Source organism: Daldinia childiae (genome assembly GCF_008694065.1).
Source record: "Daldinia childiae strain JS-1345 chromosome Unknown Scaffold2, whole genome shotgun sequence".
NCBI classification, from domain to species: domain Eukaryota; kingdom Fungi; phylum Ascomycota; class Sordariomycetes; order Xylariales; family Hypoxylaceae; genus Daldinia; species Daldinia childiae.
The window spans coordinates 6,123,038-6,150,882 of NW_022984643.1; the positions used below are offsets into that span (position 1 = coordinate 6,123,038).

Consider the following 27,845-nt stretch of genomic DNA (forward strand, 5'->3'; position numbering starts at 1 on the left):
GTAGCTCAATGCAGTCCGGAGCTAATTGGTAGTGGTGAAAAGGACTACACCGTCTACGCTTATGACTATTCTGAACCGGACATCCCCTTAGTTGGACAGGGCATGCTGAGCTGGGGCCTCGATCAAGGACCTAATTTATCTAACACTCCACAGTTAGTTACGGGGCGCATCACGAAGAATCTACTTGCTGCTTTCGGAACTGGCGTCAGAGAGACTCTCGAAGTTAGACTAAAATTGACTCCAGTTCCAAGAATTACACGAAACAGTTCAACACCGGCGGTTGGTACAGAACCGATTACTGCTCCGAGAACATCAACACCTACCCCCTCAGAGAACACCGAATGGGGTTCATTTAACCAATCCTATTCAAATTTAGCTCCACCCCAAGGAACGCCTATTTGTTCCTCTATGGTTCCTACGCCCATTCAACCTTTTTATCCGAATCACGAGCCTAGAGCCAATACACCCATATCGAGCTTTCAAGAGCCAAGGTCAGCACCAGGAAGTCGTCCAGCTTCGATCGAACCAGGCGTCAGGGAGTTGCATAGACCAGCTTCAGTTCAAGGGCCTGCTCACCAAAAGCAAGGCATGGTTATGGAGGAGTTAGCAAGAGCGCCGGCACCGGTTAAGGGAGGAAAAGCACAGTCACGTCCAGCTTCTAGAGCATCAAGCCGCCCCCCGTCAGGACGGCCTAGGGGACGACCACGAAAGAAGCCTCTTCCGGCTGAGGGCAGTACATCGGGATACGAAGATGGCACCGATGCGGATGATGGACCACCGCGAAGCAAGAAGAGGGCTACAATGACTAAAGCTGAACGTAGTAATACTGCCACGTTCGGCTCTGCACAGGAGTCACTCCGAGTTGTTGCTAGCACTGCAGGATCGATTCGAAATTTCCGGCCTATTGCTTCTGCAGGAGATGTTCCTGCAGGCCAAGAGATCCCACGAGCTCCAACGCCCGTCCCCGACTCCCGTTTTTCAGGTCTCCCGCAAGCACGAGCTTTAGCTCCTAGTGGTCTAAGACGCGAATCGATATCAAGTTCAGGGATGGACCGCTCTTTCACGCCATCTTTCCTAGAGCCCAACCCGTCCATGTCGCAAAGCCAGGACGCTCGATCTCCTGTAGAGTCTGCGGGTGCGTCACCATCTCGTACATATTCCGATGGAGCTAGTCCCGACATTGGATCATCACCTCCGGTTCCACGATCTGCACTATACAGTAGTATGCGATCAAGCCCAGCCCCTTCGAGCCCTATCCTACCGCCGATGCCCATAGCAATGCCACAGCCCGATTCAGGATACATGAGCGGAGGGTTGGACAGCCGAATAGAGGAAGAGACTAACGTAGCACGCAAGGCCCCTGTGGTAGCGAAGCCGAAGCCCCGTCGAAGTCGTGCAAAGAAAGCGCCAGCCAACATTCAAAGTGACCTTATCATCCATACAGAGACGCCTGGACCCCCCGAGTTATTACCCCAAACGTCGATATATAACCCACCTCATCTCAGTCGAAAAACTAATGAAGTTGCTAAAACACCCGTGGTTTCTGAACCTCCATGCTTACCAGCCGAAAGAGCAGAGGCAGAAATTATTAAACAGCAACTCTTAGAAAAGGAAATTTCTCCAGAGAAAATAACCACTTTAGAGAATGTGTTGAACCTGGAGATGGCTAAAATGGATGATTTAACGGAGGATCAGGGTCAGGGTTTGGGGTCCTTAAATGATGGTCATTCAATTACTCGAGCTCCCGAAGATTTGTCAAAGTACGATAACGTACAGCCCACTACAGAGATCGCCAGTAGCCAAATAGAACCGCCTGCTCTCCGACAGAGCCGAGAGACACCTCCGGAGCCTGAGCTTCCAGTGGTACCCGCGAGTGATCCTATTCTTCCTCAATTGACTTTTCCCACGCTTCACTCAGAGCCTGCACACCCCCAAACTGATGCCGTTGGACCTGCCGATGGAAAGTCGAATAAGAATTTCGTTAAAAGACAGACGATCCGCCAGAAATTAGAAGAAGCTGTTGCTCAAGGTCAACTGCCGTCTTTTTGTCGCAACTGTGGAGCTCTGCAGACGCCAACGTGGCGAAAGATTTGGAAACAGGAACACAAAGGTATTCCGGCGTATCATGAATATTCGGAGAAGCCAGGTTACGTTACTGCCATTAATGTTCTCGAGAGAGATGCCGAAGGCAAAGTGATCTCGTACGAAATTATCAAGAAGTCCTTAGGTCCAAAAGACAGCAAAAGCGCGTGGAACGAAGTATTGCTCTGCAATCGTAAGTTGTAAACGACATAGCTAGCGTTGAAGTTGACTAACAATTCATAGCTTGTGGTATTTGGTTTAGCAAGTTCAAACAACATAGGCCAGCAGAGAAATGGGAGAAAGATGAGCAGAGGCTCTCTCAAACACGGAAGAAGAGGGCGAATGGCGCCGCACCACCTCGTTCGAAGAAGGCACGGACAAAGAGCGATTCACAGACGAATTTAACCTCAGAAGCTTGCCTACCCACTGATCCTCTCGGACCGTTAGATGGATCCCTATCACCCAAAAACTTAGTAGCTGAGTCGCTCAGCCAGATACAACAGCAAGGCCTTGGAATAAACTCGAGAAAGGGGAATGGGAAATCCGAGTTAGAAGCAAATTGCCAAGGCTCGACACATTCTCGGGGATCAACACACTCTAGGGGAAGTGGTACTCCCGGCAGCCCCATTGCTCTTGATGATGATCTCGGAGTTACTCGACGACTTCTTTTTCCGTCACCGCGCAAAGATGGAGAGCAGAGGATTCTAGGTGAGGCTGTTATTAATATTGTGCAGACGCCACCTGAATATCCGGACGCAAAAGGTGGACGCAAGCTGGAGAAAGAGAATAGCGGCCCAGCAATGATTGGAGAGGCTTCGGTGGAAGATGAGTTTGTGGATATATTTGGTACTCCGCCCCGGCCTTCGACACCACCTTCAAAGGCCAACCATAGTGGCCCCTTTAAGACACCGACTCGTCCCACCCCAAGCCATCGACCGGTCACTAGAAGTGTTACCAGATCTATGCGCTCTGGCAGATCTCTCAACTCCCCAAGCCAGATTCTAATGGCTCAACGTACTCCGTCTCGAACACCTCGCTCCAGTGGGGTTAAGCGCCATTCACCGGGCGGTCTTCTACCTTCGCACCTCCTGGATAGTCAGATCTTTGACACGCCACTATCACGATCCATCAACCAACTGATACCTGATATCAGTCAGTTTAATATGCCGATACCGTCGTCCCCTAGTTTCCAATTGGATCTTAGCTCTCTTGCACCGCTAGAGGAAGAGCTTAACCATGCATCTTTAGACTTCGGCAACTTATTCACGATCGACGTAGTCCAGCGTAGTTCTCCTTCTGCACGAAATGAAGACCAAAGAGGGAACTTCGGCCCACGCATCACTTACGATAGACACGCGGATCAATGGGCTGAGATGGACACGGAATATTAATGGGATGAAATTAGATGACGACAATGCCTAACGAGCATTATACGCACATCTACAGTTACGTGTTGATTCACTTTCGGCTTTCTGCATAAGTTTATTGGAGTATTGAGGCGTGTAGATCTGTTTGGCCTACACTTTTCTCTTGTTCTACGGTTTACGGTCTACGGTCTTCGGTCATAGACAGGATAACACAGCACAAGCCCAGGAAAAGGGAAGCTTGTAAAGATACCCATGAAGGATTTTTTGCTTTTTTTTTTTTTTTTTTCTATTTCAAGTGGCGTTTTTCACGGAAAGCTCACGCATGATATGGCATTTGTGGCATTTACAGCGCAGCTGGTAGCTTCTACGGATGAAGTAATGAGTGCTATCGAGGGCAGTGGAATGAAATAAATAGAGGAACCTCCTTGATTGAAATTTTTTTGTTGAGATGTGATCTGTGTATGTTTGTATGGTTACACTGTGTCTGTCTTGAGAGTTGAAGAACGATCGGTGGTGTTCATGTAAGACTCCAATGCTGTGACCTAAACTATGGACGAAGGTTGAACTATATAGCTATTAGTTATGTATAATGCTAAGAGTATTAATAGAAGGCACGAAGAAAAAAAAAAGCCCAATAGTTAAGGACCGCAGTTGTGATTTGATTCGCTAGTCTACCTAACCCAATGCTTTATGAATCCCGAACCAACCTGATGAGGTACTTAATCCTTTTTCGACAAATTAACTATTAGGTGCCTAAGCTTGTTCGACTGCGATTAGTATAATGAGATCACTGCTTACCTGTCATAATCGTGGTGATATATATGTAGCCACGACCGCATAATAAGCATATGCTCCTGTTCGTTACTAAAGCCTCATCTTAGGATATCGACTGAACCTTAATTTCGAACAGCCTGGCCACTAGTATGTTGCGTATAAAGCAAAGTCTCGTGTATACTTTATAGTAATAGCTTCATCACAACAGGTTCTCCTGTCTTTAAAGGGTGAGGGGTTTTTTGTTTTTTCCTAACTCATATAGGATTTTGAATTAATTAGTCCAGAACTTATTTCCAGTATGTTTTATCACGTAGATAGCCATACTAACACCTGGATATCTTTCCATAATCAGATATAGGGGAATATCGGGTCTGAAAGATGAAACGGTAAGCCTTTTCTACATATATTTCTACATCATCGTCACAATAACAAGTAAGTACTCAAACATGCACATTATTCCTTTTTCCCTTCCTATGAGATTCCTATCTAATGACTTCTATCCGAAGCCCACATACCAGAGGGACAAATGTGCTGGAATTAAGTCATAAACTACGCATTCTCGTACACCTCCACCTCCGGCTGGTCCCGCCTTGCGATGCGCCAGCGGCCGGTGTCGTCCAGATTGAAGGTGATCGTATGAGAGAGCTCGTCACCAAATCCCTCAAGGACCATTTCTAGTAGCTCCTCGGCGTGTCGCTCTAGCTCTCTACGTCGCCGGATTTCGACGGCAGTTACCAGGTTCCCTGAGCGTGTACGGAAGAGCCGCCCGCGTCGCTGTGTGGGGGGAGGTACAGGAAAAGGGGAGGTCATGTAATAGTATGGCTCTACCGAGGCTGAGATTGGATTTGAGGCAGGGGCCGGGACTGAGACTGGAATAGGAACAGTGGCTGGTGCTGCTATTGGAACCGAGGTAGGGGGTGGGACTGGGTCCGAGATTAGGTCTGGAGCTGATGGTTCGTAGTTGATTTTTTCAAGTGCAGGCGCAGGGGGTTTTCGTCGATGACGAGAGGACTGAGATGACCGACTCCTTTTATGTTGCCGTAACGAGGATGTGGCTTCTTCATACGTGTAGTGAGTATACTGAATGTCCTGAGTAACAGGGGGTGGTTGCTGGGAGAACTGGGTATCGTTAGGTACGAACGACTGAGTGACGGTATGAGAGGACTGCGGCGTCTCCTGGATAGATAGGTGGGATAGCTGATTAGTCGGCGGTGATATTGCTCGAGGGGCCTCAGAAGACCGCGAGCTCATAGTAGCAGTAGTAGCAACGGAAGAAGCAGTAGTATTATTAGTTGATTCAGCAAAACTTGGCGATTCATGTTTTTGAGATTGAGACTGAGTTAAAAACTGAGGCTGAGTAGACGAAGACTGCTGCTGTGAACCAGCCGACCATCCCAGAGACACGCGTCCACGTGCGAAACGTCAGTTCATGCCGCCTCGTTCCGGATACACGAAGATGTCCTTGAACTGGTGTGTAACGTCAACGACGTTCTGGCATATTTGGAAATCTGTGAAACACAGTGTTAGGATAACTAATAACTATATTATAAGATAGAATTTATAAGATAAGATAAATGAGTTGAGCAAGACCTTATCGTAAGCTCCGTTTGTTCATAAATCCGTACGCCAGACCTAATTCTAGACGGGATGATGCTTTTGCAGATAGTAAGAAAGTAAGTGCAATAGAAAGTGTAATACATACCAACATTGGAGCCGAGATCTACGGCGTTCAGTACTTTAATAGATAAGTCTGGATTCACCTTGCCGATAATCTGCGCTCCATTTCCAACCATGAGGTGACAATCCTGTATACGGTAGAGTTTAGATCATGTGCAACGCTATGAGTCGACTTTTACTCACCCTGGTGAGGTTGGCTTGGACTTGTCCGTCAGCCTCAATAAAAGCGACGTCACCACGTAGTTGGGCAACCTTGCCAACGATTATGACATTCTGGCCAATGTACGAATCCATTAAAGCCGCCGAGATGCGGGGTGTTGAAGTCGACTCCATTGTATAGTTGTATAGTCGACGGTGATGCCGCTAAAAATCTAGATACAACAGATACAACAGTTTTGAAGATGGAGATTTATCAAAGACTTCCGCACGGAATACCTAGAGTACCTAAAAGTTAATTAAGTGTGGGGCCGATCAAAGGCGCGACGCGTCATGAAAAGATTCAGGGCTGAAAGCTGAGAATTGATTTGAGTTAGTTAAATTGAATTAAATTGAATTGTCTCGAAAATTTGTTACTAGTTGGAAAATGAGATGGTCCAAGCGTTATTTTCTAGAAGAATTCATAGGTTTATGTCCCGCTTTAGCCACAACGCATGGCCCGTGACTTTTGAACGCCAAAGTGTGGCGCTCGATGACATTACATGAACAAACATTTCCTCTTCTCAATAAGAGGGGGCCTCGGTTTGTACCTAAGTTTTTAAGTCCTTGACGATTACCGTAACAGGTAAACTTTGAGCTAACCCCTCGGAGTATTAAAGCAAGAATGACGTAGCTTATTAAAAGACGGTGAGTTTGTCGATGCGTACTTTCCTTCCTAGGTAGCCTACAACACCCAGCTGTTGTGCAACAGCGTACCTATTGTTGGAGGCGCCTCCGAACTTGGAAGCCAATCTGGACCGTTGTAGGCTATAACGCCAGGATGTGATTGGTCTAAACTATTCACCCTACTTATCTAGCCAATCAAGTTCTCCGGAGAGACTATATCTACCTCCGAAGTACTCAACGTCCATGGTTTCGTAGATTAAAGAAAAGGAAGATAGTCGATTGCTTAGGTATACAAAGTAAGCCTAAACCTCATAGACAAAACTAGCAGCGGTCTTAATCCATTCAAGCTCCTAGTTATTCTCTGTACGATGCTCGGTAAGAGCTAGAAGAGAACTACGGTAAAGCACTATTGGGTTATGAGAGATAGTGCTGCAGCGAGACGAAACGATGTGTCGAAAGTCACTTCACCGGAACCAGGTAGTGGTGGGAAATCGAAATCGAAATCGAAATCGAAATCAACATCGACATCGACATCAACATACATAGGTACCTACCTCGGTAGGCATGACCAAGGGGATCAATAAATAAGTAGGTAGTAGTATTCTAGGCTTGCAACACTTCATCATAACCGGACATAATATTCCAGGGCTACGTAATATCTTTTTTTTCTTGTTTTCACGTGATGCAAAGTAAAAGATGCCGGTCTGCATGGGCTTTTCCAGTTTCGGGAGGAAGAGATCACTACAACTTATCGAGAGGCTATCATATCCTAGCCCTCGTAGAAATTGATAGACACACCATGTGCATATTTTCCTGGTGCTTTGCTACAACCTAAAGTTACCGTATATCGTATAACTTAGGTACCTTTATTAGGTAGGTACAGTTGAGAAGAGATTAATGCTACTAGGTCTCGAAATAAGTAACGACCAGAGCCAGTTTATCTCTTGTCATAAATGTTCCCCGCATAACCAATCACTTAAATATAAATAAGGAGTCGTGTCAGTTGAATAGGTAGAATACATACATAAATAAATTCAGTTTTTTATTATCAGATTCAACATTATATAGGTGTGGTAGCAAATTCTTATTTTTGAAAGAGCCTACAAACGCTAGCATCATCCCTTATCGTACCTTGTCAATTCTTGTCAAAACAATAATCTTCTATATTATAGTTAAACGCGTCGATTCCGTCAAAGTTAAGCTGTCGATTAGACTTTCCGGCTAGGAAACCTACGGCAGATCCACCCACTTATAAGTCTTATCTCCATTGAATCTAAACTTCCGGAGCGGCTACATTGCTTAGTTATATTGTATACCCCTTGCTCACGTGTACATGAGCCCTAGACCAGCGTGTTCAGGGCGATGGTGCGTCTAATCTCGATGAACGTGATGATCACTTATCAAAAACCACAAAATATTGATCAGGTGGCCTCGATCGATTCCCGATATAGATTTGTATGCCTTTAGCATTTACTTTACTTGTATTTGTGAAGTAAGTATTGTAGACTCGATTCCAACCCCCAAAAATATATCTATAGAACAACATCTTATAAACAACACGTTCGTCGGAGCCCTTCCTAGATAGCATTTACTATTTGAAGCTCATTATTATTGATAATTTCGATGTTACTGTCGTTAAATGTATGATAGTCGGAGCTGTTCGAGACAGGGAACAAGACGAACATTCTAGATGCTCGGGAGCTCTGTTTACCACAAATAGCACATAATTGGTTAAGTTTGCGCCGATACCTCGTAGCAAAGTTTAATCGAGATCTAGAACCGATTCTGTCAGAAGTCTGATTAAAAGTACATGTGGCTTATCTAGCTTCTACCGAACAGAATTTAATATTTTAAAGTACATACATGATGTAGGTAAATTAAGAAGCTTTTATGCGGACTTGGCATATTCCGACTCGTATTCATACTCTTAGCAAACAAGGCTCTGTATGCGAAGCTTGGGTACTTATCTCCGCCGCTTTGGCATCTTGTGATCGAAATAAAGGAATATTATAAATTTAGATCGGAGATCGGATCTCAACCGCCTAGTCCGCAATCACAGCCGCCCTATGCTGACACTTCTAGGGCACTTCCAGTTACCCATAGTTTAATCACTGCCCAAGGCTATTAAACCCATATGGAACATTGTTCGGAATGCGCCCCTGTATGGCCGGTCTGAGGGAACGGGGATATAGGGGGTATCGTTAGGTACCTAAGGTTTAAAGACGGGGGGGTTGGGAGGACAAAGTTTCGTCTAGCCATGCAGTTGATGCAGTCGAAACTTAATGCAGTCGTTCCGTAGCAAGGAAGCAGACATAAAAAAGAGATGAGCAAGTTGAACGGGCATCGCTGGGCTAATAAATCAATCACATCCATTACGTACATGTGAAGTTGGAGACTTGCGACTCGGCCCTACCCAATATGTACTTTGGGTTATGTACTAAATGTGAAGTCCCAAATCCCAAGTCCCAAGTCTGCAGGTTGTATGCATCCAAAATATCTCCCCCTGTTCCACTAGCCCGTATGTGTGTCTCGTGCTTTCTTTCTTTACAAGCCCTGCCTAAAATTTAGTAGTCTCTTTGCAGGAGCAGCAACGCAGAAAGTACGCTTCTGATTACCAATCCCCTTGTCCTCACTTGCCATCGCCTATCGTAACACAACTTATAGGGACCTAATAATAAGTCGATTTGCTCTCGTCTTCTTCGATTTGCTTTTCGTGCTTTAGATGGCGTAAAACAACTATGCTTGACTCGCATGCTGGCATGTCCATTTCCTTCCATTCCCCCCCCTTGACTATTTTTCTAATGGGCAGGCCACCTTTACCAGTCCTTCGACTATTGGATAGCTGGAAGTCCAACTCTTCCAACTCTTTCGATTATTAAATCCGTGCCCGATCCATTCATGCCTTGCATCTCTTACTTTCCTAGCTGTGCCCTGGATAATCTTCTTAGGCTGAGAGATTTTGCAATAGTTCCGTAGCAAGCAAGTATGGATATGCCACTGGTATCTTTTAGTATTGACGTCCGAAACGACCAATATTCTGCAAGCGAGACCCTCGATTCCCAATCGATTATGGGCCAAGGCGACGAACGCTCATACGGCCAAAGCAGCACCGACCCAAGCAGTCCCTCGACCGACGCACTGTCAGCAAAGGCTAGCCAATCAATCTCTTCGCCTCAGAAACCGGCCTCCATTAGGACATCTGGAAGACTTGCGAATCGCCGTGCCAAAAATCGAGTAACTTCACATTCTAAATCGGATAAAGTTGACTCTCCCAAGTCGTCAATTCGATCATCCGAAATATCGTCTCGCTCGTCGCATCAGACCGTAACACCAGAGGATAAAAGCGTATACATAACGGGTAGGGCAAATAATAAACCCAGACGGAACGGGATTGTGTCACCAAACTCTCCTCCAACTACGGGGACGCGGCAACGATCCCAATACGCGGACGATGATACTGATCATGGGGTCAACACGACTAGAAGGACTAAGTTCCTTGAGCGAAATCGAACAGCGGCGACTAAGTGTCGCCAAAAGAAAAGGGAATGGGTGACGGATCTAGAAGAAACGAAATTTGACTTAGAAAACCAGCACAACCTCCTTCAGAGGGAGTACAGCGACTTAAAAACTGAGATTACTGAGATAAAATCGCAACTCATGAATCATTCCAGTTGCAACGATCCCAATATCGACAAATGGATCGAAAATGAAGCAAAGAGATTTGTCTTGGGAACAAGCGAAAAATACGACCAGATGCTGGTTAATTTAAGCCACTCTCCAAGACATATTATAACTCGCCAGGATAGCTTCTCTTCCGCCGCAGGATGTCAGGCAATGCGTGATTCGGAACTTCTTAGCCCAGTTACTCCATCACATTCATTTCATCCCGGGGGTTTCGAACCAAATCCATCTATACTCTACCATCCAGATCTAACGCCGAACTTTCCGCAGGTCGCAGCATCGGACTCACACGAAGAGCCCTACCCGGTTGACACTCTACATAATACGACGGCCGAGGACATGTCCGTCTTCCATAGTATACCGATGGTTGAAACCTTCGAGAATTTTATTCTTCCTACAAGCTGATTCGGAAGTACTCGAAACCAGAGGGAAACCCTACTTGAGGCCGTGACGTGGTATAGTCATATGCCAGAACGCTCAAGCTGAATGGTGACCCATACTTGCAAATCCTGTTGACGGACGAAATGAATTGTAGTTGCGGTGAATGGCAATCTAGTACGAATGGTGTTTTATGTTTCTGTTATAAGGATTTCCTACGGTCGTCTAAGTCAGTTTTTTATATACTCTAGGAGTTTGCTACGGAAATGGCAAAAATACGTGGATCTATGCCGGCGCGCGGGGGAAGAGGGGGGTTGAAAAAGGCTGAATCTAGTCCCGTTCCCTGTATCCAGTTCCTTCTGGGGGGGTTTTTGGGTTATAAAGCATCGAGGAGAGGGTTGTAAAGAGCAGGAGATGGCTTCTTACCAGGCTATCTCTTGGATATCGGATAGACTGGGGAAATAATGATCTAACGATACCATAATCACCTCGGAGGCACTTTCACTACCGCGAGTGCCACACACGATAGGTTGTGAGTATTCCGGCGCTAGTCGTGATAGTGAAATTCGATATGGGAGAATGCCGTAAAAAGTAGTTTCCCACCGTAGTCGAAAGGAGCAATAGAGGGAGATAGAAGATAATCTGCTGTGGTTCCAACATTGGATGGAAGTGGCAAAAGATGTCTTCCTACTTATGATTTCCCATATCCTGATCCCTGACTAAACGGGACCGTGCATTCGTTTATTCTCATCTGGAAAGTATGTGATTCGGCAACGGCATCCACTCCGAGATACCTATAGTAGCAAACCGATTCGCTACCTAAATATACCAAAGATTTAAGTGCGCCCAGAGAGTGTTGCCTATTCGGCTAGATCGACCCGAGTAACGGTGTCTGTATTGTAGGCTTCGGTGTACCAAGCCAGTAGACTACCTAATAAAAGGATATCGACATAAGACGGGGGGTACCTTAGGTAAGTTTGCTCATCTCCCTGTCCTTCGGATATGTAGTCCCGTGTCTCGGGAAGTTAAGCCACTTCGAAATTCCAATTTGACTTTAGTTAATGCTTAGTCAAAATTATCATAAACGTAAAGGCGATATTTGACGATACTCATCTTGTAGCTTCAACTCAGAAGAGGAACATGTTGCTAAAGATGATAACTATTTATCTTATAAACAACGAAGTCTTAGGACGAGAAAGGATAACATAGTAAAGATTATGCGAGGCACTAATTGAAATTGTTGGTGGAAAAGCAGAATGTAAATTTCATATAGCTATGCTACCTCTTATTTATATTAGTTATAAGTACCTGACCTACAGATCTAGAAAGTTGCTTATATTGATACCTGGTATACCCCATTATAACGTCAGAAAACTAGAACTATTTACACTACTATATTGATGACTTCACTCCCTGACACGAGGCAGCAATTCTAAGGTTGTTCTATTTAAGTGCATCGTGATCCAAGGGGCAAAAGGTTGGGGCAAAGCAAACCGGAATTGGCTAGGACGTAGATCTTGTATGGATGCAATACATAAGATCGACGTCATCATGCCATGTGTCCAGCGTTTTTTTCGATATCTGCATTCTTAGAAACCGCATACTTAATATTGCCATTATAGTAAATACGGTCCATCGTACCTAGATTAGATACCTGGCGAAGTTACCTAGCATGTAAACACTGTGCCGCTCGAGGTATCCTAAGACATACATAGGCTTCTTATCAGGATTGCAAGCAAAAGACTGAAGATGCTAAAGCTTGTCGTAAAGTCTTATACATGCTCAAAATAATAGGTAGTTATTCCAATGGCATCAATATATGGACATGTTGGTCCTACTTATGAGGATGTAGTTTAGAGGTTTTACAATGGCTTCAAATAATATACAGCCGAAATAATGTTACTCTACCAACACATGACCACTTTCAGGCGCCTTGGGCAACGCAGCATTAGCGACAAACACTCTCGTGACTATATCGCTCTGATGCCGCTCGATCAGCTCCTTGAGCGCTTCCCTCTCCACAACCAGACGGCCCGTCTCTAGTAGATTCTTAACATCGACGTCGTCGACTTCCAGCGCGCGTCCGTAATTCGGCACCTCCTCCAACGCCTCGAATAGATTATCTCTAGGCGATGTCGTAATGAAGGTGCTGCGGCCGCTGCGCCGCCCCAAATCGTTCGCATCGAGGACCTGCTGCACCCACTTCGCCTTGAAGCTGCGCTGCAGCTCGTCCTGCAGCTCGCCCGCAGCCACGAGGTCGGCAAACTCGGCCGGCAGCGGCAGCTCCATGCCGTCCTGGCACACGAGGAGCTCGCCGCGGCGGTACCGGTAGCTCAGCGCGGTGCGCCAGGCCAGGTCGTATACCTTGCGCGGGAGCTTGGTGCCGAAGTCGCGCGGCTTGGGGCCGAACGCTTTACCGCCGCCGCGCAGCATCGGCGACTGCCGCGTGCCTATGCGGGCGCGGCCCGAGCCTTTCTGCGGCCGCATCTTGCGGTGCGAACCGGCGACTTCCCAGCGCGTCTTCGTCGAGGCTGTGCCTTGCCGCGTGTTGTCCCCCTCGTATACGACTGCTAGGTGCAGGATATCGCGCCGCAGCGGTAGGTGTAGGTGCTTCGCGGACCAGGACTCGAGGCGCTGCGGTTCGAAGGACGGGAAGTTGAAGATGGTTAGAGGGACTGTGGTTGCTGTTGATGATTTGTGTTAGTATGGTGGATCGAGGGGTGCTTTGGATTCGGGTACGGAAAAGGGATCGTGAGTTGCGGGGGTGGATGATAGATGTGTGGATGGGTGTGTACCTGGTCTCCATATAGAATCCGAGTCTACCGAGGTGGTGATTTTGGGTAGAGGGGCTTCAGTTGCCATTGATCGAGTAAATGTCGACGATGGTATCCGATGCTAGGCTCGTTAGCAGCCATGCCTACTATAGTCGATTTATTGAAAAAGAGTATAACGCACTGAAACGGCTTCTCTGCATGTCTGTGACGATAGGTTTAGGCCTTTAAAGGCCTCATTGAGACACTTTACACCTTTGCTCGCCATGGCTCCGGTTGTTATTGGGGGGGCGTACCCGGGGTAGTTTGAACTTCCTAGTAGGCCCGTCGGCGAGTATGTCGATATCCCAATTCCCAATTGAAGACGAAGAACTTAATTCAATTCAACCCCGGAAAAATTATTAAAGATGCAAGCTAAGGGTACGTAGATACTTCATATCGATAGATATAGCGGAGTGTGCCGTCCACTAAGATATGGCACTTTCTAATTTTATAGTGGGGACACAAGCTGCAAAAAGTTCCATGCTTTCGACATTATCGATTATATCCTCTTCCTCTATAACCTACCACTAAACTAGGTACAGTCTCGACAGAGCCGAGCCATGTCGAGCTGTCAGAGGGTCGCAAGACCTTTAGTGCAGTCTCTTCGACAAGAGCGCATATTCCTCCAGAGTGCATCGCATTTCTCGCGATCTTTCTCGAGAAGTATAGTACGCCAAGATGAGGGCTCTACAACAACTACTACAACAACTACTACTTCTACTCCACCACCAACGGCCTCGAAAACTTCATTAGACAAGCTAGAGGCTGCCAGCAATGGAGCAGAAACCGAGAAATTGCGCATGAAGGACCGATTGATGGACCGGGAGACTACTACGGCGCATTGGGCTGAGTGGAAGCTCGTCCGCATGGGTACGCCGCCGGTTGGTTCGCGACGTCGGCGTGCCGCTATACGTACCTCTGAGAACGTGCCCTTCGAGCAGCTGCCTTACCAATGCTTCCAAGAGGCACGCAAGATCCTGCAGGAGGACCGACAGGAGAAGATCCAGGCTATCGCAAAAGAGCTGGTTAAGATTAAGAGGCTAGAGGAAACTCCGGCTGACCAAGTCCCCGGCGGCGAGTACAGGAAGAATAGGCGTCTTGCCAGCTTGAAGAAGTGGGTAGAGAAGCTCAAAATCCTAGCGGATGTCAATGACCCTGTCGTCAAGCGGAAATTCGAGGACGGACTCGGTAGGTTTTTTTCTTCCTTTTTTTCTTTCTTTCTAGAAACATTTGAGCCATTGGGTGTTACATTGGGTTTCCTTGAATTTTGGTGCGAATTCTATATTACTGGAATGTGGTGGGATGATAGGGGTTGGGCCAACTTCAAAAGCACCTGGTTCCTGAGTCTGGAGTGGACTTGGCAATTGGACTGCTTTATAAAAAAGAATAACCAACCTTTCTATCACATACGACCATAGGATCTGGAAAACTCGGGATCCCGTCCGCTCTCCCATAGATAAGCCAGATACCGCCAGATTAGTAGTTGGGTCGGTGACGACCAGCGAATCCCTGGTGTTGTATGTTTTATTTTTTATTGGTCTCTTCTTTTTTTATTTTTTTTCTTAATTCCTATTGGTCATAGTATCTATTTATATCTGGGGTGTTTAAGACATATATGCTAACAACTACATAGGTGACATGGACAAGCCGATTTACCGATACTATGCTGAGCGTAAATGGCGTGGCTTGCCTTATCGTATCATCACACAACGTATCAAGCAGCTCAATATCGTTCCCGATGTGCTACCCAAGTTTGATCCCGTTGTAGATGTTCAACTTTTCTTCCGACGAATCAAGGTCACTCCCGGTGCTATTCTTGATTCCCGAATTACGGAAGTCCCGCCGCGCTTGAAAGTTCAAGTCTTCAACCCTGGCGAGCGCCTCGTCTCAGTTGTAGTTATGGACTCGGATGTTCCCAACGCAGAGACGGACTCCTTTGACAGGCGGTGTCACTATCTTGCGGCAAATGTTCCTATCTCTCCTAACCAGCCCTCTTTACCCCTAGGTAAGGTCAATAAGGAGTCTCAACTTGCTGTACCGTGGCTCCCCGCCTTCTCTCAAAAGGGCGCGCCATATCACCGACTATCTGTGTTTATTCTAGAACAGAAGCCGGGGGAAAACATAGACATTGCTCAATTGCGAGAGTTATACTCTAGTCGGGATGGATTCAGTCTCAAGAGTTACCGAGACAAGTTTGGCCTCACGCCAGTTGGCTTCAACATCTTCCGAACGATCTGGGATGAGGGTACTGCTGGCGTTATGGAGAAGGCGGGTATTCCGGGCGCCGATGTCCAGTTCAAGTTCAAGAGGGTCTACTCTCTCAAGGAGGAGAAGAAACCGAGGGGATGGGAAGCCAAGAGGCAGAAGCCCAAGTACAGAGGCTTATGGAAATACAGCAAGAGGATCTATGGTATCGCTCATGGCCGTCGATAAATGTATTATCGAAGTTAATGTATCATATGTACATATACCTAAAGATACGGATTGTAGATGGACCGTGGTCGCATCAAGATTTGGATGTGACCTGGTATACAACTGATACTTCCAACTCGTATAACTACCTCGTTTATGGGGAAGTTTTATAGCCTATTCGAGCTGAAACTTGAATTTAGTTAACTCGCCGTTGTTATATTAGCCCCAAAGCCTAGGTATGTATCTGTCCTCATAGAAGTAGGTACCTATCTATGCTTCAATCTTAAGATTTAACAAATCTCTGATTATTCGAAATCAATGATATTCTTAATCCATTTCTAAGGCTGATTCTCCAATAACATTGGACCTATTACACAAAAGCTCTTCAGTCTATACTAACCCCACTATTATCACGATATTCCCAGGGCCGAAGACGACATCACACCCTACCGACCCAGAACGACTTATACTGCAACCAGGGTCGGCATTTGTAGATTTCCGACGTAGCTATTGGCATGTATTCTATCGTTATCTAGCATCGCAACATCAGGAGTTGGAATGGTAGAATCGGCTCGGCTTCCCAAAAAGATAGTTCGCCGCTTTAGACAAGCGAGCTATCATGGTTTGGGATATCTTTGAATCCCACGGCTGCGAAAGTATCTACTCACATGTCAGTCCCATCGCATCGGGATCTTGCTACCGGCTCTTGTTAATGTAGTTAAGAGTCGATCCGCATGGTTCCGTGTTGTTGGGTCTGTCGCGACTTATATATTGCTATCGCCCCTTGATTATATTTCGTAAGGGATTGATTGGTATGACATCTTGAGTTCTCCGGGTATACGACATGACGTCTCGAGTTACCGAGTCTCTGGCCGTTGCTGCTGCGGCTACGGCGCCGACTAAGACGGCGGCGAAGTTTATTGCTGAAGCTGGTGTAGACGCGAAGGAAGACGGCTTAAACACACCGTCCGATGGCGAGTCTGGGAATTCAGGGGATATATTGTATTTCCACCAGCATATCGAGAGAAATGGCCAACAAGTCCTCGTCAGCTGGACGAAGGAAGAGGAGAGGCGCGTTGTTCGTAAAGCAGATTACTTGTTTCTCCCTATATTCGCTGTACGTATTTGCGCTCGTTCGGTCACATCTATACGCTCATATTGTTGAATATAAACTTCTTATATTGGTCACCTACCTGTCTAATACCCAACTCGCGTCACAGCTCATGTTCACATGGATGGCCATCGACCGCACCAACGTCTCGGGCGTCCTAACGTCGACTTTCCTAAAAGACACCCACATGACGCGAGACCAGGCGAACACGGGGGTCTCGCTGCTCTGGTTCGGCATCGTATTACTCGAGATTCCTTCGAACGTGGGTTGACTTTTTGCACTGTCCATCCTCTTAGTTATATACCTTGACCGTTTTATAAAAACCAGACAGCACCCTTTTCCAGCAATAGAAACCGTGCAGGAGGTAGCTAACCACCCCGACAGATCGTCCTCCACCGCGTCGGCCCCCACTACTGGATCCCGCTGCAGGTCGTCGTCTGGGGCGTGCTCGAGGTCCTGCAGATGTTCGTGCGGGACGCTGGCGGGTGGTACGCGGCGCGCTTGTTCTTGGGGCTGGCGGAGAGCGGCTTTATCCCTGGCAGTTTGTACGTGCTCTCGCGGTGGTACACGCAGGACGAGCTCGCGAGCCGCACGACGGTGTTTTTCTTCGGCCCGTCGATTTCGGCCGCTTTTGGCTCGTTGATAAGTGCCGGGGCGCTGAGTATCGAGGGCGCGAGGGGATTGTATGGGTGGCAATGGTTAGTTGTTCTGCGTGGCCGACGTGATATATTGGTTACCTTGGTGCTTATGTATCTAGGTGCACATGTACTAACGATGGGCCTTATAGGATTTTTCTCATATGTGGTGTTTCTACGATAAGTGAGAATACCGAATTAAGCACTAAATAACCGTTAGTTTTTACTAACTGTGTATTCTAGCTACCGGCCTCGTAGCCTTTACTCTCGTCCCCGAGTCCCCTCACCACACAAACCGCCTCCTTGGTGGCTTGGTCCCGTGGAGCGGGTGGCTATCTGAGCGCGAGGCAGACGTCTTCGTAGCGAGGATAATCAGGGCTGATCCGAAGAAAGGACAAGCTGCTACTATGAAAATTGAGTTTAAGGACATGTACGTATCATTCTTCTGGATTCTTATTAAAGGGTAAGTATAACTGGGTGTGTTTACTAACTTGCCTACCTTTTAGAACCGACGTGCTCTTCAGCTGGACTACTTGGCCCTACCTAATCATCTGCCTAAGCGGTCTTCAGTCTGCCGGCGGCCTGCAAACATGGGGAGCAACCATCGTCCAGTCTCTCGGCTTCACGAGCATCCGCGCGAATCTACTCAATGCTCCCGCGCCTATTATCTCGGCTTTGTTCGCGCTCGTATTGTCCTGGTTCGTAGACCGGTACAAGCGGTTCGGCTATACTATCATGTTTGCTGCGGTCTGGACTATGGCTGGGCTTATAGCTCTTTATGTAAGTCTACTTACCCCCTAGTATGAAGCATTGAGCCTAATAAAGTGAAGAATCTCCCGGTTACTACCGAGGCCTCGTGGTCTTTCTACGCTGCTTATGTCGTGACGGTTGCTGCCCCGTAAGATATACCCCTCCGTGTTCTTCCCTATTAACAATATATATTAACGGGCTTCGTGACGTAGAGGTTGGCAGCCCCTGAATGTTACGTGGTTGTCTCTGAACCAGAAGACGCCACAGAAGCGTGCTATTGCATATGCAGTATATAGTACGTTAAGCCTATATCATATCATACCTTAAGAAGGGGTATTCTAACAAATTGTCTCCAGTTGGATGTTCCAATTTAGGTGGAACATACGGAAATCAGGTATTTAGAGGAGTAAGTTAGTTGCTTCCCCTATTCCGAGAATAACCGTTAATTACCTACGTTTTCCCTTTCGTTTAGTCCGACGCACCCCTATACCGCCGAGCATGGGCGGCATGTTTAGCTCTCGGCGCTGTGTGGATTGTAACACTCACCATACAAACGTCTTTGTTTAAGTGGTCGAATCGCCGTTTCGCTAAGAAGATGCATGATGAGCCATCTTTAGAGGTAGAAGCATTATATACGGATCGGAAGGGCCGCAAATATAGGTATTATTGGTAGATATAAGCTTGGGATATTTATCTAGGTATTATGGCTCTAATATAGCATGATTCTAGTTATACGCTTGAATTTGCTATTGTTTGTTAAGATTGTGCCACATAAAGCTAGTGACTATTCTACGCCTTTACAAATGAGCAAATATAACCATCTTCAATATTTATGTTCTGTTTCTCTTCTCATTTTATTCTCAAGTTGTAAGTTATACCTTAAACCTCGCTCATATTAAATTCGATACATACCTCAGAAATCTAAGACAGGATAAAATGAGTGTCGGTCCAAAACAACTCTTACATAAAACCAGCCAGTCAAACAACCTCTAAGCAAACCGCACATTCAAATACGACATACCCGGCTCAACCACATCAACCCCCAACGGCACAACACCCTCAGCATCTCCCGCCGCCCCAGCCGCTACAAGCAACGGTGTAAAGTGTTCCACCGTCGGGTGCGAGCGGCGGAACTCCGGCAGCGACTGCAGCTGCACCAGCGCCTTTCTGCGTTCCGCAGCACCGCGCTTCGCCACGGCTGCTCGGAGATGCGTGTCGAAATCTCGCGATTCCTTGAGGACTTTCTGCCGCGCGAGCTCCCTTGCTTCGTCGGACGGCGCGCCCCTTATCTCCGCAATGGAGGGGAATGAGTGCACGGCCATGCCGGAGGCGACGATGAGATATCCCTCGTTACTGTGCCGTTGGAAAAGAAGAAATTCGCGTTAGTAATGTGTACATAGTTAATTTGGGGTGTAATGAGAACATTAACCAATAGGTACCTATATATATATATGTACTCACCGGAGCGAAGTAACAGCCTCTCCCAGCCGAATTTGGCTCTCTAGATCGTAGCCGTAGAACGTAGAGACCTGGACTACGGGAACATCAAGCGGGTTCTCAGGTGGAAACATGAGCTTGAAGGGGACCCAGACGCCGTGATCGACGCCGCGTTCTACCCGCTTAGCCTTGATCCCGGACTTCGTTATGTGCCTCCACACTTCCGTTGCTAGTTCGGGTGCGTCCTCGTGCGGCCAGTCGTACTCGTAGACGAATGGCGCTGAGTCGTGAAAGTCGTTGACAAAATCGTGCTATTTTGGATATTATACATATTAGTATTTTATTCTAGATATTTCTCGTCTCCTTTAACCTGGTCAAGACGAATGCATGTATGTCCCCTTACCATGATATATGTTCCTTTCTTCACATTGACTATCATATACGCAAGATGCCGGTTAAGTCAGTTATATATAATCTTCCGTACTGCTCCAACTGGCCGTCATTTGGAGCAAACTAGTAAATATTTTAAGCTCACCTTCTATTACCCCGGGTCCGTGAATCTCTCCGGCCTCAAAGTGTCCGCTAAAAGTAAGGATGGCCTTAGGCCGGGGTGATATCGCACGGATCTCCTCACCGACGGCACGGAGATTATCCTGGACGATCCGGTTTTGCGGCGATTCACTGAACAGGAGGCCCACCCCGGCATGGCCGATAAAGTAGACCGGAAGCGGTCGGTTGGGCACGACGGCCGACGGCATTTCGGATCGACTTAGATAAATAAATCTTACGTTATATAATATATATTTGATTTATATCTATTCGCTCTATCTTTACGAAATCCTGCAAGTAATTGTGCAGGAGTAATAAGACGGGGTATCCATCCTTTTACATGACAACATGGATGTCATTCGCTTTAAAGCACTCCTTGCCGCTGTACTACATATCGGAAAGCCTACCGGAGGCAAGAGGGGTTGCGAACTTAAGGAGTGCTGTGTGGCCATACAGATGCTCGTTACGTGCAGATAGTATAGGATGGCGTGATCGCTACCCTGCCCGAACTTCGAATGCGGCGTATGGTGAGAACACATACATTTCAATGATCCAGAGAGGAGTAGGTAGCAACAGATAGTTCTCCACAATGTCTATAATCCCTACTGTACCATCCAATATGGCCAACTTCTTTGGCGTGCTTGGGTCAGACGCAGACGCCATCGCGGCAAGTGTCACGCAATGCAGCATGCTTATCGGTGAACGAGTTCTCTTCCTTTCTCCTCATAGGAGGACATTGGCTCAATATTTTAGACATAAAAGCCGCCTGTTTATATTTCTGGGCTTCTCTCGTTAAGACGCTTAAGCAAAGTTGCATACGTGAGCCCGCAGGTAGCGGCCGTAAAGGGATAAGGCGTCTAGTATTTCGCTACTTGGATACTTCGTCTTATAATTATTATAGGCTACCTACCTAACCATGACGGTTAAGGCGCGGCGCGTGGCTGTTATCGGGGCCGGTCCCTCCGGTGCAATAGCCACGGATGCGCTGGTAAAGGAGCAGGCGTTTGACACAATCCGGGTATTCGACCGGCGAGCCGGGATCGGTGGCACTTGGGTTTACACGCCTCAGCTTCCAACGGGATTTCCATCTCTTAGTGACTTAGTATCGGGCAAGGCGGACGTTGCTGTTCCCCTGCCAAAACAGTTACCGGCTGTTACACTACCGTCCGATGAGATCAACGGACACCAGCAGCGCTTCTCGGATACAGCGCTCCATGAGAATCTACATAGCAATATTACGCCGGCTATTATGAGTTACACTCAAGAGCCCTTCCCGAACAAGCTATCACCTCGAACATTAGCTGAGTACGGCCCTGGTGCTCCTTTTCGGCACCACACGGTAATCCGCGAGTGGATTGAGGGCATATTCTCCCGTGGTGGCCACGAGAAGCTTCTCGAGTTAAATACGACTGTGGAGAGAGCCGAGAAGGTCGGAAATGAGTGGGTGCTAACGCTAAGGAAAGAATCCTCAGGGAGGAATTATTGGTGGAGGGAGACGTTCGACGCCCTTGTTGTTGCGACGGGGCATTACAACGTCCCTTGGTTCCCAAACATTCCGGGGCTCGTAGAGTACGATCAGAAATTCCCCGGAAGGATACAGCACAGCAAGCACTTCCGCAACGGATCAAAATTCAAGGGAAAGGTAAGTAAGCGAATATCGCAAAGTGGCCACCACCTACTACCCCAGCCCATTTATACGTGATACGCCTAGTCGGTAGCCGCTAACCTGCTAAATAGCGAGTGGTGGTAGTAGGCGGCTCTATATCAGCACACGAGGTTGTCCATGAAGTCCTCGAGGCAGCTCAGAGCCCCGTATACGCAGCTTTAAGAGGGGAACCTATCCCAGCCTTCGGGTGGGAGCCGTTCTTACATCCTGACATTGCAATTAAGAAAGAGATCACACGCCTGGATCCTGAGACTGGGCGTGTCTTCTTTGCTGATGGTTCGACCCTCGATGATGTAGATTATATCATTTTTGGAACTGGATATACATTCAGTGTGCCGTACCTAGAACACGTGCAGGAACGTATAAGGAATGCCTATCGTCGCCTTCCCGGGGTTTACCAGCATACGTGGGATATTGAGGACCCGACTTTGACGTTTGTCGGAATGGTAAGCTTCCCTTATACAGTCTAGTCTAACTAGTGACTCTCATTTCTTAATCACACATATTAGCATGAAATAGAAGACTAATTTTTATTGTATTTAGCTCGGAGGTGGCTTCACGTTCCGAGTGTACGAATGGCAAGCCGTCACTGTTGCACGGCATCTCGCGGGTCGAGCCAAGCCGCTCCCTCCAATTCCGGAGCAATTAGAATGGGAGCGCAAACGCGTCGCCGAAAAAGGCGGTGGTAAGGATTACTACTCGATTGCGCCTGACTACGGTGCTTTCTTCGAGTTCCTGCGTGGCATCGCCGGAGAGCCGGCCCCGGGGACCACCGGCCGCGTGCTCCCCCCGTTCGACGAGAAATGGCTTGAACTATGGACGGGCATGATCACTCATAAGATCGAAGGCTTCCAACGCAAGAGGAAGAGGGCAGAGGAGGCCAGGGGAGCTGTGAAGGCGAAGCTGTAGTATCGCAGGACATATATCGAGATACGAGATATTGCTACCTATAGCTGGGGTAGCATAACCCGTGTGCGGCATAAATATAAATATCGCTCTTCCGTCTTAAGATTAGCCTCGTGGATACCTATTCATGCTAGAATCGGGATAAATATTAGCACATGTTCTAGACTGCTACCAATACTTATCTTCTTAGTCCGATGAAAATAACCTAGCAAGTGCCTAAAATAGTTATAACTTTACCAACCATTTCAAAAAAAGGTCTTAAGGCTCAAGAAGGATATACGATTGTGAAGTCGTGACAAACTTGTTCTAGGATGTGTAAGTGTGAAGGTTGAGATGAACTTGAATTGGACCGACGGTACCTAACTGGTACTTTTGGAATCGCCACAAACGGTTAGCTTGCAGAAGTACCCTTTCCCACGGGAAGGTCCACTTAAACCACGCATGGACCATGGTACTGGGGCTGGCTTACCAATTACATGGTAGGACAGGGATCACAACCGTTAAAGAGAAAGTGGGCCTCAACAGGTACAAAGGAGCAATAAAGCTGAAAGGACCTTGCGCCGGGGGCTGATTGGCCCCCAATGGTACCTGAAAAAGGTACCGTTTTACTCCAGATTTCCTTTCAAATATTTTACTATATCCTTCGAATTGCGTGGTCTTGAGTTTTTTTTTTTCTTTTCTTTATAACGTTATACATGTATGTACCACCTGATATCGGCTGCGGTACCTAATAGCCTATCTCCGTATCCTAATAAGAAGGATACTCCTTGTTATTTCTCTGATCTTCAGGGTCTGTGGAACGCTGTGGGTGTTGGGGGCTGAAGAGGTGGATAACGTAAACCGTATTCGCTTTTCGAGTACTACCGCTAATGACACTCTAGGCCTGACGATATGTAAATCGGAGCTAGATAGCCCGGCGCGGATTCTTTAGTATGGTCTTTGCAAATAGCATAAGACTGATTTCTAATTTCTGGCTTCATTTCTATTCTCAACAGCATAGTTGCATAGAGAAAACTTACCTGTATTCATAAGTGAGCTTTACAAAATAAGCTAACTTAGGTAGGTACTCATATAATCTCAATAGTAAGCCGGTATAATTATAAGATTATATCAGCATTATTGTCTTTCTTAGCTCATCTTCCTCATTTAACAACTCACCCCATCGAGTTTCTTCTTCAGTAGCGTCCCCCTCCCCGCGATTGGCCGGTCCGTTTGCTCTTTACGTGATCGTGCTCTAAAGTAGGTCATCTACTATGTATTCCTTAGTGTCTTACAAAGAGGTCTAGATTAAACCCCATCCTATCATGTGCCCCTACCCGATAAACTGGTTAGATCTACCCGAACCCGGCACTATAGTAACGGGCATAATGGCGCACAATGACGAAAGATCATGCGTGTTTGAGGTCCCGGAACCCATAGATCGGGTTAATAGTGGACTACTACGGAGTCGACGACTTCTAGGCCATACCTGATGCACCAACCCCTTGACCAGTACCGGAAGGAAGATCTAGGCGTGGCCAAATCGCCGTGAGCAAATTTTATCATCGCGGTTTCAGAGTGCGAAATAATCCGACTAGTTGATACTTCGAACGAACTCGGTGCAATTAGTTTTCCAAATTGTTACGCCAATTTAACTTTGATTCGGTAAAGCCCTGAACGATATACCGGCGTGAGTTTGGTTGCACGGCCATTAAGCCAAGCATATAATCAAGATTCTGACCCGTAGTATAGCTCTGTGGCTGAAGATGAGGGAAACTTCCGCACCATAGGGAAGACAAAGATGCCATTTGCCGCACTGGAACTGGGATTCGGTGCATATGCAGCATCTAGTATTTCGGATCAACTGACAAATAGAATGTTGAGATGTAGAAGATATCACACCGCAATGAAAGGGGGGGCCAAACGATGAAGCCGTTGATCAAGACAATACATAATATAAATATGGGTGATCTATTTGCATGATGACCCAAGGGTATCGACTATTCTTCAAAACAAACAAAATATTCTCTTTTCTAAAAAAAATAAATGGATATAAGACAGGAGCTGGGTCTTCCAGCTCAGAAATCGTGACAAATGCTCTTCTTCCTTCAGCTACTCAAACATATTTCGTCGTACTGTATTCCAATGGATAATAATTTACTGAACATTTCCAAATATGCATGGGGACTGTCATGCTCCATAAATCGGAAATCATAGCGCCGTGCTCTTGGGCAATCGTCGTGAAGAGTCGTAATAAGCAAAAATTCGTGGTATCAAATACAGAGGGATCCAACTTCCCTAGCCGTGATGCTGGTCGTTCAATCGCTTGCCTCAGGAATCGAATGCGCAATAGTCGGAGTGCTAGCTTCATAGGAAACCACCTTCGTTGCCGAACACACCAACGCTACCTCGCCAACGACATCGTTCTTCCCGCTCGCTCGGCGACATAGCTCCCCCTCTAGGACTTAACGCACCGTTTCTTGGTGGTGTCATTTGCTGAGATCCATCGATCTCACTACTCCCCCGACTACTACCGTTGCTAGCATTCGTTTGTACGAGGAGTAGGCTGCTAGTACCACTCAACCGTTTGGTAAATTCATTAAAACTGAGGCGTTTAACGTCGGATACTGAGTGTCGTTTTTCATGATTTAATCGGACCACCGTTTCTTCTGGTACCCTACTAGGCATAGGTGTCATATCGAGCGAGGCTGTAGGAATATGTGGCTGGCTATTTGTTCGCTGAGCCGCAGGCCTTAATCTTGAATTCGCAGTATGCGGTCGAAGGATAGACGAACCTGTCTCTTGATAATTAGGCAGAGTTCTGACACTCTGGTGTGACCAGTGCGATCTCCCCGAGCTGTGACGATTAGCTATGAATTGGAGCGCTCTGTGAGCGGACGGTCCGATCTCATCGGCACCTAAGTCGTGCTCAAAAGCATCCTCATCGCTGTCCTCTTCGTCGTCCTCATCCACACCGCCTTCAACGTCACTTTCGTCATCCTCCCACGTACTTTTGAGCGGCTCCTTGGTAATCGTCCTATCCGCGTCGAAAGCCTTCTGGCGCTCCTCTACCTCACGCATCAATGCCTCAAATCTAGCAATAGAGCTTAACTTTTCTTCTCCGGGTACGTCACGATCCGAGCCGGGAATACATCGTAACTGGAAAGCCCTATCTAATATGGTTTCCCGTTGCGTTGGCGGCGAGCTGGAATTGAAACCAGGTAGAAATTGGCCCGGCGCAGAAGCAATACTTTCTCTTATCCTGGCGGGCGAGCTTAGAGTAGAGGACCGTCCTTGTGCTGATGTCCATCCCTCGATAAATTGGTCTTGATATTCACCACCGATGGTGGTAGCAGGCGACGGAAGATCCGAAGGGTGAACGGTCGTGTAGTGTTGGCCTGGGTATCCTGTAGGAACGGGAACCATTGAGCTAGCATGAGAAGATGAGACATCGCTGCGTTTCGAGCGTATACTGGGTGTCCCCGAAGTGTACGTTGTGGCAGCATCTCGACTTGATGCATGCACATGGCCGGATTTGCCATATCGTTTCGTCCACGTCTTAGAGGAGCTTCCACTTGATGTGCCGGCATAGAATTCGTTCGCATCCCGGGATGACGAGGGAGAAAATGGATTAATGAAAGAGGGCGATATCGGACTGATCGGGCTGATCGGATGTCTATTAAGAACATCAGGTAGCATTAGTGATTGTATGTAGTGGGCCCAGTCCTCTAGTGCGTATGTGCGATCATCGCCGAGGCGGAACCATAGCGTCGTTGGTCCAGATTCCTTAGTAGTAGTTAAGCCTGCGGTTCGACTCGATCGGCGTTTCCGTAACTTGTCAGTAGTAGGATCTGGCGATATCTGAACAGCAAGAGTCGGAAGGATTGGCCCCTGTTTGCGATAGGCAAGCTTTTGAACCTGGCAATTTGTGATAGAGGCCATCGAGTGCTGCTGAACCGGTTCCCAATCGTCCTAGAATACAATGAGTATTTTCCAACATAAGATAAGTTCTTTCAATTCCTACCTTTGTCTTGTATATCGAGAGGTAGACGAGATCGGGCTGTATCTTTTGTTGCGACTTAGATGATCGACCGCTGGCATCTTTAATACGAGCGGCGGATAGGACTTGAGAGAAACCAGTATTCGGTTGGCTACCATCTTTAGGCGGACCAACGACAAGATATCGAGGCTGTAAATAAATGAGTATACGAACTTCGTAGGATGAGCGCATGGCAATTGTGGTGGGTTATTACCTTCCACGCGGCTCTCCCAATGATACTACCCCGATCTGGGGGAACGAGTAAAGCGCCCTCCATGGTAGATCGTGCCGTTTGTCGTCGATACAGCGGGGGGTTGCGCGATGTGTTAGGCTACTGCCGTACCTTAATCTGTATAATGGCGCGCAGCAAACGACAGATCGAATATAAGACGGACTTTAGAACATTAATAATTAACACGGCATATTGTAATAAATGGCAGGCCAAAAGAAGAAAGACGGTTTAGTCTTTCTTTTAGAAGAATCAAGAAAGTCGAAACTAAGGAGATGAAAACTGGAGGAAGACTCGGGTCCTCCCGACGACTGTCGATGGCCTTTTTCCGGGAATCGCACAGTTAATTGGACGTTGTAATGAAAGTTGCAAAAGACATAAGAGCCAACCGGACGGAAGGGGTGGCGAGTTAAAGGTTTAGGAAGAAGTGATGAGAGAAGAAGAGTAGGTTAGTGTAGTATTGCTGACGAGAACGAGGCTTGTCGCTACCTTTGCTACATGTATTAACTAGAGAGACCCCCTAAGAAATTATTAATTA

General features: G+C 47.1%; 9 protein-coding genes across 10 annotated transcripts; 5 read left to right on the forward strand and 4 right to left on the reverse strand.

Moving 5' to 3' along the window:
* Window positions 1–588: 588 nt before the first annotated feature.
* Window positions 589–3,473, forward strand: GL218_02502 (uncharacterized protein; the record flags this gene model as incomplete). Its single annotated transcript, XM_033579021.1, has 2 exons — window positions 589–2,275; window positions 2,326–3,473. 2 exons carry the CDS (start codon window positions 589–591, stop codon window positions 3,471–3,473), a joined length of 2,835 nt encoding a protein of 944 aa, XP_033438360.1.
* A 2,172-nt stretch (window positions 3,474–5,645) lies between these two features.
* Window positions 5,646–6,233, reverse strand: GL218_02503 (Replication factor A protein 3; the record flags this gene model as incomplete). Its single annotated transcript, XM_033579022.1, has 3 exons — window positions 5,646–5,731; window positions 5,926–6,028; window positions 6,084–6,233. 3 exons carry the CDS (start codon window positions 6,231–6,233, stop codon window positions 5,646–5,648), a joined length of 339 nt encoding a protein of 112 aa, XP_033437981.1.
* Window positions 6,234–9,791: 3,558 nt separating this feature from the next.
* On the forward strand, window positions 9,792–10,808 carry GL218_02504 (Cyclic AMP-dependent transcription factor ATF-7; the record flags this gene model as incomplete). The annotated part of the gene is made up of 1 exon (XM_033579023.1): window positions 9,792–10,808. The coding sequence occupies one exon, from the start codon at window positions 9,792–9,794 to the stop codon at window positions 10,806–10,808; it is 1,017 nt and encodes a 338-aa protein (XP_033439379.1).
* A 1,872-nt stretch (window positions 10,809–12,680) lies between these two features.
* GL218_02505 (54S ribosomal protein yml6, mitochondrial) lies at window positions 12,681–13,820 on the reverse strand (the record flags this gene model as incomplete). Its single annotated transcript, XM_033579024.1, has 3 exons — window positions 12,681–13,465; window positions 13,577–13,676; window positions 13,737–13,820. The coding sequence occupies 3 exons, from the start codon at window positions 13,818–13,820 to the stop codon at window positions 12,681–12,683; spliced, it is 969 nt and encodes a 322-aa protein (XP_033439378.1).
* Window positions 13,821–14,394: 574 nt separating this feature from the next.
* Window positions 14,395–16,027, forward strand: GL218_02506 (54S ribosomal protein L35, mitochondrial; the record flags this gene model as incomplete). Its single annotated transcript, XM_033579025.1, has 2 exons — window positions 14,395–14,782; window positions 15,228–16,027. The coding sequence occupies 2 exons, from the start codon at window positions 14,395–14,397 to the stop codon at window positions 16,025–16,027; spliced, it is 1,188 nt and encodes a 395-aa protein (XP_033438372.1).
* Window positions 16,028–16,850: 823 nt separating this feature from the next.
* On the forward strand, window positions 16,851–18,654 carry GL218_02507 (uncharacterized protein; the record flags this gene model as incomplete). Its single annotated transcript, XM_033579026.1, has 7 exons — window positions 16,851–17,123; window positions 17,227–17,379; window positions 17,502–17,815; window positions 17,905–17,936; window positions 17,996–18,182; window positions 18,259–18,532; window positions 18,583–18,654. The coding sequence occupies 7 exons, from the start codon at window positions 16,851–16,853 to the stop codon at window positions 18,652–18,654; spliced, it is 1,305 nt and encodes a 434-aa protein (XP_033437992.1).
* Window positions 18,655–19,491: 837 nt separating this feature from the next.
* GL218_02508 (4,5-DOPA dioxygenase extradiol-like protein) lies at window positions 19,492–20,697 on the reverse strand (the record flags this gene model as incomplete). Of its 2 annotated transcripts, XM_033579028.1 has the most annotated exons (3): window positions 19,492–19,855; window positions 19,964–20,219; window positions 20,475–20,697. In XM_033579028.1, 3 exons carry the CDS (start codon window positions 20,695–20,697, stop codon window positions 19,492–19,494), a joined length of 843 nt encoding a protein of 280 aa, XP_033438370.1. The 2 variants fall into 2 exon arrangements, with proteins under 2 accessions (XP_033438370.1, XP_033438371.1); XM_033579027.1 differs by lacking the exon at window positions 19,492–19,855 and having other exon boundaries at window positions 19,960–20,219.
* Window positions 20,698–21,404: 707 nt separating this feature from the next.
* Window positions 21,405–23,063, forward strand: GL218_02509 (Thiol-specific monooxygenase; the record flags this gene model as incomplete). Its single annotated transcript, XM_033579029.1, has 3 exons — window positions 21,405–22,130; window positions 22,226–22,600; window positions 22,698–23,063. The coding sequence occupies 3 exons, from the start codon at window positions 21,405–21,407 to the stop codon at window positions 23,061–23,063; spliced, it is 1,467 nt and encodes a 488-aa protein (XP_033438369.1).
* Window positions 23,064–25,406: 2,343 nt separating this feature from the next.
* On the reverse strand, window positions 25,407–27,355 carry GL218_02510 (uncharacterized protein; the record flags this gene model as incomplete). Its single annotated transcript, XM_033579030.1, has 3 exons — window positions 25,407–27,011; window positions 27,064–27,228; window positions 27,293–27,355. 3 exons carry the CDS (start codon window positions 27,353–27,355, stop codon window positions 25,407–25,409), a joined length of 1,833 nt encoding a protein of 610 aa, XP_033439385.1.
* Between the last annotated feature and the right edge of the window lie 490 nt (window positions 27,356–27,845).